Source organism: Pygoscelis adeliae, unplaced genomic scaffold (genome assembly GCF_000699105.1).
Source record: "Pygoscelis adeliae isolate BGI_AS28 unplaced genomic scaffold, ASM69910v1 Scaffold242, whole genome shotgun sequence".
NCBI classification, from domain to species: Eukaryota; Metazoa; Chordata; class Aves; order Sphenisciformes; family Spheniscidae; genus Pygoscelis; species Pygoscelis adeliae.
The window spans coordinates 919160-933430 of NW_008824369.1; the positions used below are offsets into that span (position 1 = coordinate 919160).

Here is a 14271-nt window from a genome sequence, read left to right on the forward strand (position 1 = left end):
ATGTGGTATTTTCTTCCTCCTTTTGTCCTTTATTGCTGCGTAACTTAAGTGAATAAGGGAAGGGTGAAGACACTCTTTGGAATGTGCTAATATTCTGTTTTATGATTCCTGCATTTAATGGTCCATTTTAGCTTGCACTTTCAACCTCCGTTTAAAAAAAGAAAAGCTGAAATAAGTAATCATGTGGAATACATCATTATCCATTGACATAAAAACTTAATAACCTGTGGCTGTCATAACTTTGGTTCAAGAAATGCATGCTATAAATTTAATGTATTTTTTGCAACTATAATTTTTCAGCTTCACAAGTGCAATTTTTTTAGTTGTTAAGCTTTGTTGTTTTGCTAAAACAAGGAAGGGAGATAGAGTGGAAAAAAGAAAGACAATAGGTAATATGCCATGTCTTAATATAAAATAATTTAGATAATCTTTTCTTAAAAAAATAAAAAAAATGAGTAATTAAGACTTCTCATCAAAATGAGTTATTTAGAAGTAGTGGTACAGTATTACAGAAGACACATTAGTAGTATAATGAAGAGGTTTATATAAATGAGGGATCTGCATGTGTTACCTTGATTTATTAGCACGATAAAGTTCTGATAATGGTATAGAAGACTGTATGTTCACAGTGTAACTGTTTCTTGCTTGTTCTGTGGCTAATGTTACCAAAAGTAAACACAACTTTCTAAACTCTGCAGGTACCTCAAGTGTAGCTTCAAAGTATGAAGAGCTGGAGTGCCTTTATGCTGCAGTTGGAAAGGTTATTTATGAAGGACTTACTAATTATGAAAAGGCAACTAATGCAAACCCTTCTCAGCTCTTCGGTAAGCTTCCCACATCTCTAGTAGACATATGTAGAGTGCCCATTAATGAGTATGATCTTTGTCACGAGCTTTTATTTTCTGTAAGGAAATTGAAATCTGATACCATGCAGAGGAAGCTGTGGGAAGCGTTTGGAGCTAACTTGAGAGATGAGCTTGGGATGTCTGTCATCTGAAGAAAGGGACTGGAGGGATTTGTTGCATTCTATCTTCTCCCGGTAGCTGACTTGGGAGCAACTATTGGAAGTGGGGAGCTATAGCTGTGCTAGATGGAAGCCTTCTGTATTCAAAGTGCATAGGAAAAAGATTCAGCATTCAGATTAACCAAAATACAAAGTAAAAGTTACTGGAAACTTGTTATGTGGAAAAACCAAAATCTGTGGGTACTACTCTGAGATACAGTAGAATATTTCAAGGAATCTGTGTAAACACTCTTACATGTTATTGCCTTATACTTTCTTTTTCAATTGTTGTTAAAGCCTCATTTATCAGCTGATTTAAATAGTGTAGGAAGATTTATGTATTTATAGACCTTGAATTCTCAGTAAGTAAGAAATTACAAAAATACTATATTTTTTTTTTCTTGAGTGAGCTAATCTGATTTTTTAGCATATACTGTTCTGAAGAGCTGAAATGTTCTTCTTTTCTTGTTCTTTGTACTTACTTAACCAGTAGAGAGCTCAGCTACATATTACAATTACAAAGATATATTGGAATAATACAGTTTGGCCCAGAACTGGTTGTGTTGGTAATACAGACCTGAAATTGCACAATTTCGAAAACTTGCTGATTTAAATGGCAAATGTCCTTCACTATTCTACTCTGTGATCCTTGTAGATAGTTGTAATTTCGCTTTGGGAATTGCCTATTTGTCAGATGTCAGGATGTGCTTTACAACTAACCAAGAAAGATGTTTCCTACACTGTGTCCAGAGCTCACTTAAAAGCAGCACTACAATCTGTCAGGTGGTGCATATCTTATTAATTCTGTGTTTAAGAGGCTGAATTTTGTGTGTCAAATTTTGTGCACATCTGAGCAGTAAAAGAAATAAAAACTTTTGAAGCAAACACTCAGTTAACAAAGCACGCTTCTATTAAAATTGTTGTAGGCTTTTCTTGAATTATGAAGTTGCAGTAAGGAAAGAGGTAGCTGTAGGATTTTTAGAGGGTATAGTTTGACAGGATGTGTATACTTTTTTTTAAAAAGAGTTAAGTATTTTAAAGCATAGATATTGCTAAAACTGATCAGTTTGCATGTATATGAATAAGCTTATATTAGGATAGGCATTGTTAACAACTGTGTAATTTGAAGGGACTGTGATCTTGTAGGCATTGTGCATTCATAAACTGTGCCGAAATTACCTGTTTCGATAGTGTTAACTTTTTCAATCTACAGTAACTGATTTATGAAACTTTATAAAAAGTTTCTAGATTAGAAAACCAAGATGTAATTTTTTTAATTTTATTTTTAATTACTAAACCCAGGCATATTCATGTAAGTTTTCTACTTTTTGCTATAAAACAAATGTGCAACATTAGGAGTAGTTTCATTTTGCCTGGTTAACTATTTCTTTCTCTTTTTTTTTTTTTTTTAAGGACTTCGAGAAGTATCTGCTCTCAATCTTTCTGTCCTCCCTTTCTTCCCCTTGCCCTCCATCACACACTTACATACAGAACTTTCAAATATTTTGATTAATGCAAAATTAACTTTTTAGTCTTAGGTTAAAGTTGAGACTGAAATTTTTCTTCAAATCTATCCAGATTTCTGGTGTTTGTAACCTGGGTAGTCCCACGCTGCTTTCATGGCAGGACAAAATACAGCTAGAACATCTTCCTGTGTTCTTTCATAGAACAAGAACATCCACATTGAAAACCTGTATCTTACTTAGGTCATGCTCAATAAAAGTTTTTCTTCCTTAAGTATTGTTTTTATCTGTAGGTACTTTAATGATTCTGAAGTCTGCGTGCAGTAACAATCCCAGCTACATTGACAGATTGATTTCAGTTTTTATGCGATCTCTGCAGAAGATGGTCAGGGAACACTTAAACCCACAGGCTACAGCAGGAACAGCAGAAGCAAATACAGGTATTACATAATGTAGTCTAAGGATGTTAATGATTAGAAGTGTTGTAAAGTATTAAAATCTCTTCATCCTAAAGGGATTCAAATGATTTTGTAGAGTTTTGTGTGTGTTATTACATGTTGAAAAATACTTCAACATTAGTGAGAAATATTACTGAAGTATTGAAGGATAAAAATGCACTTTGAGTTCCTGTTACCTGGTTAATATATGAATTTCAGTGTTAACTCAAACATTTCAGTGAATAGTTAGTGAATATTTGTTGACCTACAGCATATATAGAAATACTGAAATTCTACAAGAGTTTATAGTGTTGAGGGGAGTGTTTTCTTCTTGTGGAAGAAAATTCAGTGCTAGTAAAGAGCACTGTAATTTATTAATGAATAAGTTATTGAGGAATATACTTTGAAAGAATTGCTACTGTTAGATTCCCAGCCCATACTTTAATTAGGTAAATGAGAACCTTGCAAATTTTATTGACACTGAGAAACAATTGGAAAATTATTAGACTTGGCAGATAAGCAAGTCAGGAAATTAATGGAACAGAGTAAGTGTCCTGCATCATATACTATTTCTTTCACAAGTTTAATTGCAGTTTTTCAGTACTGGGGTTCTGTAATACCTTTTACCACAGATTTACTGAAATGAAACCACGCAGGCTTGCCTTCAGGATTTTGAATGGATTTGGGTTTTTTTTGGAGGGAGTCTGTCTCAGTTGTTTAGGAATGGAAAGTAGTAAGTCTGAAAACATTATTTCTAGGGATATATTTCCAGGTAACAGATACTGTTGTTGCTATTTTTAAAATTACAGTAGCTTACCTTGAAAATTTCTTTACTGGGCGTTATATAAGTGTATACACAATTCTAATCCTTTTTTTGCATCCATAGCAGGTACAAGTGAACTGGTAATGCTAAGCCTGGATCTTGTGAAAACTCGCCTGGCTGTGATGAGCATGGAAATGAGGAAAAATTTTATACAAGCTATTCTAACATCTCTCATTGAAAAATCTACTGATGCCAAAATTCTTCGTGCAGTGGTCAAAATAGTGGAAGAGTGGGTGAAAAACAACTCCCCAATGGCAGCTAATCAGGTAAATTGAGAAGATAAAATCATTATTGCTCTCAAATAATAAATAACTATAAGCCACTGTTATAATTCATCAGTTTTTGACAGTGAGGTTTGTAAGGATCTGTTATATATGCTTAGGTGCCCTTGATGAGGTTTGGGATATTTTGCATCCCCTGTGAAAGTAGCTGAAGTTAACGACGCTTAGCATTTTATAGGCTTATATTAGGTGTTTGATCTCAAATGCTCTTTTGCTGAGAACTTGTATTAAAGTAAAAGTTTTAAAATAGGTTTCACATTGACTTGGATAGAGAGATTCTTCAGAAGGAGGATTACTAACGCTGGTTTAAATGTGTTATTCCTGTAACGTTTTGTGGCCTCCTCAATTTGCCATATTTTCTGTTAAAGTTGAGTACTTGACAATCTAGTGCTGTATAAAAGCACCTACACTTTTTAAAATATACATTAGATTTTTGTAATCATTGAACAACTTAAACCTGTTTTTAGTCATGATTTTAAGATTCTCTAGCATATATTAGAAGAATAAACGCTTGAGTTATTTTTCTTTTTAAGAACTACGACCTTCTACCAAGCTATTTTTCAGTACTTTAGAAGTGAAAGAGTGATATAAAAGATGGCTGAGGTGTACTTTGAATGTGCCAGTTCTCCGCATGTTTTAAGATGAATTGACAAAATTAATCATGTCGTCTTTTAACACAGACACCTACTCTCCGGGAGAAGTCCATTTTACTAGTGAAAATGATGACTTACATTGAAAAGCGTTTTCCAGAAGACCTTGAATTAAATGCCCAGTTCTTAGACCTTGTTAACTATGTCTATAGGTAATTATAGCAATTAATCATTTATTGCAGCTTATTGGTTCATAATTTGTACCATATATGACCTTTATAGCATGCCATCAATCTTTTTAGGTCTGAATTAAATGATCCCCCCCTCCTCCCCCCAATTGCAAAATCAATCAATTTCACTGAGACCACAATATGTATTTATGGAAGACAATTTGAAAATAGAAGTTCCCTAAAAAGGATTTTCTTTTTGGCTCTGCTAAAATATCTCCACTGCCCCAACCTCTTCCTTTCCCAAGATGCCAGGGCATCCTCATAGCTGGTTGTACTCTGAACACTGTGGTGACAGCTGAAATCTGTCTGTCTTTCCACATCTGTAGGGTATAAAGATTTTTTTTTTCTTGGAAATTTTTGTAAATTATACTTTCAGGAGAGTTACTTTGCTAGCTAAACTGGCACATTTTGTAACAATGATGAAAAAATTAAAATACTTACCTTATCAAAAAATACCATTAAATTTGTTTAATTAATTAAATACATTAAATTAATTAATAAATACAATAAATTAATGTATTTAATTTTGTGCTGATGATTCACATTATTTTGAGTTACTGTTTGCTGCTGTTCTGTTTTCTGGTTAACGGTGCAAAGCCCTGGTGTGGACACGGTGATCAGAAGATTTATCAATCAATATCATTTGGCGTTTCAAACAAGATACAGATGTGGTTGAAATTGTTTCACAAGTATGATACAATTTTATCCTGAAAGAGTTTTTATGATAGTTCTGGGGCAGTTTTCTGACAAGCAGCAATGTTTTCTTTGCTGTTTCTTTAAAAATGCTGCACCTGGATGCATGCCACACCATGTGGGCTTCTACAGAATGTCACCTCTTTTGATTTTTAGTATTTTATATACAAAACCTAGAAGGCTTCTCTTTCTAATGTCTCTGTCATTTAATCTTTATTCATTTTAGGGATGAGAATCTTTCTGGTAGTGAACTTACTGCTAAGCTTGAGCCAGCATTTCTTTCGGGTTTGCGTTGTGCCCAGCCACTCATACGAGCCAAATTTTTTGAGGTCTTTGACAATTCTATGAAACGTCGTGTTTATGAACGCCTACTTTATGTGACCTGTTCTCAAAACTGGGAAGCAATGGGAAATCACTTTTGGATAAAACAGTGCATCGAGGTAGGGAAATTATTTGTATCAGAAATACAATTACAATTTGAGAAATACGCTTTATTTCCCATTTTTCTTGGCTGTGTGTAAAAACATTATGCAATGTGTGTCTTGTAGTATCTATTATCTGTATCAAAGCTAAAAATATTGAGTCTGCTGCCTCAGATACTTCCAGTGGTGCTTAAAAATAAATACAGTGTCTAAACCATGAGATGCTGATGCTTGGGAAGTTGCTTTAATATCAACCTTTAAAATCTATTTTCTCTGCAAAAAGCTTAAGGCCCAGGTTAATACTTCTTAAGAAAATCTCTCTCTTATAAATGATGGTGATTATAAAAAAATACAATAATTGTTGTAGTCGATGATTTCAAGAAAACCGTTAAGGCTGGAGTGTCTGCTCTGGTGGTATGACAACTGTTAGGTGGGATTGCATTGAAATGAAATTGCATTTTTGGTTGTTTTATTTAAAACAAGATGGGATCAAACCTTTCCCTTTTTTTTTTTTTAAAAAGAAAAAACAATTTGCATATTAAAACATGAGTTTAAAGTGACTGTGAGGATAACTTTGTACTCTTAAAAGTATTAGAACTCCTTCCAGAGAGATAAAAAACAACTTTGTGGTTTTGGTTTTTTTTTTTGCCCCACATCCTTTTTGGGAGGACTTTCATTGTAATGGGGAGAGTCTGTATACATTAGCTAATTGAGGGTACTAAAGATATGTGTTAAAAAGTACAAAATACAGAATTTAGGCATAGAAGATTCCAATTTCTTCAGCAATTTTCAGGAGGGGCTTGAAAAACAATCTTGAAAGTATAGTCATGATCTTCAAAGTGGTGACAAAATGTGATCAGATTAAGATGAAAATGTATTAGTGTATTTATCGAATAAAGGTGATAAATAGGTCTTAAACATATTATTGCAACTTTTATCTTACTGATAAATATTAAACCATAGCGATGTTTTCCTTGAAATATGACAGTAAATGTATATTTAAAAACTCTCCTTGCTTTTTAATGTCTTAGCTCCTGTTGGCAGTGTGTGAGAGAAATACTACAATTGGGACAAGCTGTCAGGGTGCTATGCTGCCCTCTATCACCAATGTTATCAACCTGGCTGACAGTCATGATAGAGCGGCATTCGCTATGGTAACCCATGTCAAACAAGAGCCTCGTGAAAGGGAAAACAGTGAATCCAAAGAAGAGGTAACTTACAGAAAATACTGTGGAAAAATACATCTTTTTGATGGAATATAGCTCTTCCTAGTGTCTCATCAAATAAGTTTGGAGAGTATGTCTTGAAGATGATGTGCACAGATTGTTCCATATATCTGGTGTTTAGTACCTTGTAGTTTAACCATGCATGGGTTTCTCAGAACTTGCATTCATTCATTTAGCCTTTTCTTTACTATAGCACTATGGCAATTCTATATCTGAACCTGAAGAACTAGCAGAAATAAACAGTGAGACCTGAAATAAGTTGATTGGAAGGGTATTTTGTATTTGTTTGGAAAAAAAGCAAAAGTACTTAGAAAATATGTGCATGTTTTTGAGTTGTTTACTTCTGTATAGGATGTTGAAATAGACATTGAATTGGCTCCGGGAGATCAGACCAGTACACCTAAAACTAAGGAGCTTTCTGAGAAGGACATTGGCAATCAGCTGCACATGTTGACCAACCGGCATGACAAATTTCTTGACTCTCTTCGAGAAGTGAAGGTTGGTACAGGTCGTTGGTTTCCTGACAAATCATTTTAATACTGAAATCTTCAAACTGACCTGACATACATTTTTTTTTTCTTCTTTCACACTTCTGATTTTTTGCTGATTTTTTTTTTCTGTAGGCATCTCTTATAATCTGATGTAATTTCTTACTTGCATAGGATAAAAAATTCTTAAGCCTTCACTTAATAGCTAGTTGTTACTGTATCCCTTTCCTATGAAGTTAAATTTCATCCTCCTCCACCTATAAGTGTATTTTACCCGTTCAGTTAAGAAAATAGTAATGGCAAAGACAGGGTATAGGATCAAAAAAGTGAATCGGCATCTTATGTTTAAATAATTTCTAAGAAGATAATTTTAGAAGAAAGCTGTGTTGAAATAATTCTCGCAGTAGTAACAGCTCCGTCCAATTAACTTAATCATTCCTGTTACCATAGTCATCAACTTCTTTCCTTTTTCCTTCTTTTTTTCTAAATGGTTACACTAATGAATCGGAGTCTAAATCAACATGAAAATAGGATTAAATTCTTGTTACAGTAGCCTGTATTGCTAAAGGAAACATATTTTTGGTATGTTGGTTGGAAAAGGCATTTGCATTACTGCTTAAACAACTGTATAACTGTGAACTGTTTTACTGTAGTATTAATTGTATTTTTCCCATTTATATACATCTCTTTTTTTTTTTTTTTTTTTCCCCTAGACTGGAGCGTTGCTGAGTGCCTTTGTTCAGTTATGTCATATTTCTACACCATTAGCAGAGAAGACCTGGATACAGCTTTTTTCACGACTTTGGAAAATCTTGTCTGACAGACAACAACATGTGAGAATCTCTCCTCACTTACAAATTCCTCTTTGTAAATGACTGGTGTTTCAGGAAAATGTATTTATGTGATAAATGACTTGTTCCCTTGCTTTGAGAAGTTTGCCATTCTTTGTGACTAGTGAATGCTGTATACCTTATCAGTACATCTTTTGAAATAAATAAGGCCCTTCAATTTACAAAGAGAAATACACTTATCAAATGATTGTTCTCTGTATTAACAAGACTTTTAATCGAAATTCTTTAACTGAAGAATCTGAACGAACAGATAACTACACTTAATTTTTTTTCTTCTAGGCTCTAGCAGGTGAAATAAGCCCTTTCTTGTGCAGTGGTAGCCACCAAGTACAGCGAGATTGCCAGCCGAGTGCACTGAATTGCTTTGTGGAAGCAATGTCACAGTGTGTTCCTCCCATTCCCATCAGACCTTGCGTCCTGAAATACTTGGGTAAAACTCACAATCTCTGGTTTCGTTCTACACTGATGCTGGAACATCAAGCCTTTGAAAAAGGACTGAGTCTACAAATTAAGCCTAAACAGACAACAGAATTTTATGAGCAGGAAAGCATAACTCCTCCTCAACAGGTAGTGTTATATTAATTGAAATACCTTATGAAATGTGAAGAGAAAAACACAGTGACAAGTGTAATACAATAGTATCATAGAATCATTTAGGTTGGAAAAGACCTTTAAGATCGTTAAGTCCAACCATTAACCTAGCACTGCCAAGTCCACCACTAAACCATGTCCCCAAGCACCACATCTACACGTCTTGTAAATACCTCCAGGGATGGGGACTCAACCACTTCCCTGGGCAGCCTGTTCCAGTGCTTGACAACTCTTTCAGTGAAGAAATTTTTCCTCACGTCCAATCTAAACCTCCCCTGGCGCAACTTGAGGCCATTTCCTCTCGTCCTATCGCTTGTTCCTTGGGAGAAGAGACCGACACCCACCTCGCTACAACCTCCTTTCAGGTAGTTGTAGAGAGCGATGAGGTCTCCCCTCAGCCTCCTTTTCTCCAGGCTGAACAACCCCAGTTCCCTCAGCCCCTCCTCATACGACTTGTGCTCTAGACCCTTCCCCAGCCTCGTTGCCCTTCTCTGGACACGCTCCAGCACCTCATTGTCCTTCCTGTAGTGAGGGGCCCAAAACTGAACACGGCCTCACCAGTGCCAAGTACAGGGGGGGAATCACTTCTAAATCTTTGTGTTTAGAACCTTGTTAAAGTAGTGTCGATTTCTTTTTTTTTTTTTTAATTCAGTGAAGAAATTCCTGTCCGTGTGTGTTTGTGAATACAGACACTTGCAACATTGATTACTTTGTGTCTTACCTGCTTCTCATGCTTTTCTTTTATGTGTCATTGATATTTCCAATTTTTCTCTCTCCCTCTTTTCCATCTGCTTTTGACACTAATTCTCTGCAGCATTGTAAAACTAAATGAAACCATTTCTGCCCCTAATTTTAAATCTTGAATAGAATTCTGTATTGTCTCTGTCTCCCTCAAAGGGAGTATGCTTTCCCTAATCAAGTCTGTTGGTATATTACCTTAAAGAATCATTAGCTAAAGAAAATTGAGTTCCCTGTAAACAGGTGCTGTTGTGTTTAGTTATTTGTCAGGTAGTTATGATCTACCTTGGCATGTTTGTGATCAGCTGAGGAAGCTAAATATTACAGATTCTTTTTACATGAAAGACTGAGTTCTTGGCTTGTTAAACAATTTTGTTTTCTATGATTTGATCTGATATATTAGAGAAGACAAGCAAGAATCAATGTACAAGCCACAGGGGTTTTTGTTGTCGTGTAATGCACTGTTGTTGTTCTCAGTGCTTGGTTATTACTAATTGCTTGCCTTCTAGAGTTTTAAAAAGAGTTTATATAAACAATTCTCTATTTCCATGTCTTTCTCAATTTGCCTCAACGTAGGACGTGTGGTTTTGCTATCTACTGTGCTTTATAATGACAGCTTGACTGTGGAGAAATATGTGTGCTTAACATTGTAGGAAATACTGGATTCCCTCGCTGAGCTCTACTCTTTGTTACAAGAAGAGGATATGTGGGCTGGACTATGGCAGAAACGCTGTAAATTCCCGGAGACAGCAACAGCTATTGCCTATGAACAACATGGCTTTTTTGAACAGGTACACTCTTGATATTAGAAATTATTTGGGTGGTTCTACTGGATCTACCAGGATGAATATTCTCGTCAGCAAGAAAATAATCTGAATGTTAATAAACAACTTCAGTCTTCTAAAATAGAAAATGCCACATCCTCTCTACTGGCTAAAGTAGTAGTTTAAGGCCATGTAATACCTAGATAAGGTGAAATTTTTGAGCACATCCATCAGTTTTTCATGACATTTGTAAAGCTGCCACATAATGACTATATTCAGGAATGAGTTAACACACTTCACTTTTTTTTTTTTTAAACTTAGAATTTATAAAAGTTTTCTTATCACTTTTTTTTAAAAGAAAAGAATGTTGAGTTAATGTTTATATGGCAGATGGAAAAATAAAATTATTTGAATTTTATTTAGGCACAAGAAACTTACGAAAAAGCAATGGAAAAGGCTAAAAAAGAGCACGAACGGAACAATGCTTCCCCTTCGATCTTTCCTGAGTATCAGCTCTGGGAAGACCATTGGATTCGGTAAGACTTTAAAGCTGTTGTAGAACAAGTATTTTTACCCTGCAGTAGAAGTAAAATACCCTGCTGGTTTAAAGCATTAGTTGCGAGAATAAACTTACCTCAGGACTTAGCTCAGATACAGGGGAAACTTAAAGGAATAAAAATATTTTTTTACTCCATTAGCAGACCCTTAGAAGTGATATGCCTGAAGTGTTGTAAAAATGTAATTTGCTATTGGTGGAAATAGACTGGAGCTAAAATTTGTTTTTCCTATCCATAATAGTTGTTCTGGGAGACACAAAATGCAGCTCTTCCCTGTTCACAGATTTCTGTATTGTAACTGGTAATAAATGGAAAAAAAAAAAATTCCCATCTGGATAAAACTTTTACAATGCTTGCAAAGCTGTTCAATAGACAAACAAATATGCAGATAATATTCTGATTCACAACATTTGTAGTCACTTTTATTGAAATTTTGTTTTTTGGTAACCAAGTTGACAATGCTTTTCATTTTCATAGTTGCTCGAAAGAATTGAACCAGTGGGAACCTTTGACAGAATATGGCCAGTCAAAAGGTCATATAAATCCTTACTTAGTACTGGAATGTGCATGGAGGGTCTCAAACTGGACTGCTATGAAGGAGGCTCTGGTGCAGGTGAGTGAGGGCTTTTTATGCTAATGTTTAGTTTCTTTGTTCATTTTACTGATTACATTTCTAACGAGTCAGCATTACAGTTCATTTCACAGACACAGTGAACTGCTCGTTGGAAGTTTTCTTTGATGTCCCAGCACACAGCCTCGTATTTGGCAATTGAAGCATGTCATTTCAACAAACTTGGATCTCTTTTCTATCTGTTTATAAAGCTGTACTATGTAAGAAATTTAGCCAGTGCAGGTGAAAGACATGGTGCATGGTAATGAGTCATTAAAAAGCAACAAATGCTTGCCACAGAAGTGTGTGCCCAGCAGGGATATGTGGAGAAACTTAAAATGGGATCCTTGCAAGTATATGGTATTATTTAAAATAATGTAATATTGGGGAGGGACATTTTTTGTATTTTATACCTTTACAGGAACAAATGTTCCTTTTGTGAAAGGGAATAAAGTAAGAAAATACATCTGTTATCATCATCCCTTTGTCTGTGGGCAACGTAACTATGCTTCCAGGTGTAAAAGGCCATTGCCTCTGTTGTTTTTGTTTGTTTTAGCACCTGAAAGGCAAAGCCAAAGCGTTCCTAACTTCTACTGTCCAAACTTAAAACTGCTAAACACAATTTATTCTGTTCATCTCCACAGCATGTGAAGGGGGATTAAGACATGTATGAAAATGTGAGGGTCAGGGACTTGTCAGCTAAATTTGGTTTACATTAAATACCTCAGTGTATCTGAGGAATATTTGTAAGGCTGTGTTTCAGTCTTGTTAACAAAAGTCCCTGAAAAAGCAACGCACGAAATCTCAGTTTCAGTGTTGATTGGTTGGTGAGGCTGATGTACACTGCAGATTATATCAGTAGTTACCGTTTTAATGAAGACAGTCACAAATTTGAAGTTGTTTATATGTGTTGGGAAATGTAATGGGTTTACTTACTTGGCACGTGCTTGTTTCTTGGATTTTATAGCCACACTTAGCAGAAGCGTAATAGAAGGTTTGTTGTTCTTTCAGTAGCAATGTTTTTCCGTACTATCTCTCTGGGGATTGCTTCCTGTATCTGTCGTCTTTTACTTTCTTTTTAAGTACTCAAATACTTTATTACTGCAAATTAACTGCTAGATTTCTAACTTTATTCTCGCGTAGAGTCTACTTTAACTCCGTTTAAAATAAGACTGATTTGATTTTGCAATGTATCCGTTACATATAATTCCCAAATATCTTGGGAGCACCAGAGGTTGGAGCCAGTGTGGTCAAGACTGGAAAGTGGGGAATCTAACGAGAGGTGAGGGACACAAGACCAGGTAATGAACTTCAGGCAATAAGCCTGAGATTGGGAAGCAATGAGAAGAATGAGGTGAGGATGAAGGAGGTTGGAGGAGTACAAATTTGACTAGGAGTGGCAGGGATAACTGGGTAAATAGGCTGAAGCAAGAAGGTAAAGAAAGTGATTTCCATTGAGAAAGCGTAAAGGACTTGGTAAAACTAGCAGAGAGGAGAGGCATTGAATTAAATGTTGCAGGGTGCATCAGTGAGACTGGCTGTGCAGGAGACAGGGTTTGAATTGATTGACAGGGAGAGAAATGGGGATTGGACTTGAACAAGATCACCAGGATTATAGTAAGGGATAGGTTACTTCTGGGGGAAAAAATACTTCGATTCTGCAAAGTAGGTTTATAAAGTAAGTAGAATCATAATGCATAAGCACAAGGGCGCGCTTAGCTTTTGGATGATTGACTTTCAAATGTGTTCCCCAAACAATTTTTTCCTGTGTATAATCTTTATACTAGAAAGCATACAAGTAAAAATACCGAGACCACTTACAAGAAAGAGTAGGCTTTTGTGAAGTGACACTGTTTAAATCTACAGTCTTTACTGAAAAAAAGAAATAAAGCTAAAAACTATTTTTATCTCCTTTCAAATTGTGACAATTTGTGGTAAGTTTTGTGCTAGAAGTAAATATCATAATGATTGTACATACTTCTAGATATATATGTTCATGACGGAGAGTGCTGAGGCTTCAAGATAGCACTGCCAGTAGGAGTTGTTTCCTGTAAGTTCCTTACTTGATGTTCTGTGTAATCAGAAAACTTGAGTTTGGAATTTTCTGATGTTCCAAGGTTTCCTCAGAAGCTTAATGCATTGATGATTATACTTTTATAGTTTAATGTAAAGTTTACAGAACCATAAAATAGTTTGAGTTGGAAGGGACTTCTGGAGGTCATCTCATCCAATGCTCCATTCAGAGCAGGGCCCAAGTAGATCAGGTTGATTTGTCTAGTAGAGTTTTAGTATCTCTTAAGAACTGAGATGCCACAGTCTTTCTGGGCATATTCTTCATCTGAAGTAGCATAGATGTGCCCTGCCTGTTATATGTTGTTTTAGAAACCATCACAGTACTTAGCTGCTTTAGTCAGAAACTAAGGAACTTGTGTATGGCAAGCGAGGTAGTTATCATCTTCATTTGCTAACGGATAATATGTATTGTTTGTACTTTTCTGCTATTG

The 14271-nt window shown here is 35.5% G+C and overlaps 1 protein-coding gene across 1 annotated transcript in view; it reads left to right on the forward strand.

Moving 5' to 3' along the window:
- TRRAP (transformation/transcription domain-associated protein) overlaps window positions 1-14271 on the forward strand; it is a 101664-nt gene that overhangs the window by 49058 nt on the left and 38335 nt on the right. Inside the window, 13 exon segments of the mRNA XM_009320003.1 lie at window position 1; window positions 699-824; window positions 2760-2906; window positions 3790-3992; window positions 4688-4809; window positions 5747-5960; window positions 6974-7153; window positions 7520-7666; window positions 8370-8489; window positions 8787-9074; window positions 10490-10627; window positions 11024-11136; window positions 11635-11770. The exon segment at window position 1 is cut by the window's left edge and continues 213 nt beyond it. Of these exon segments, the coding sequence (XP_009318278.1) occupies window position 1; window positions 699-824; window positions 2760-2906; window positions 3790-3992; window positions 4688-4809; window positions 5747-5960; window positions 6974-7153; window positions 7520-7666; window positions 8370-8489; window positions 8787-9074; window positions 10490-10627; window positions 11024-11136; window positions 11635-11770 (1935 nt within the window).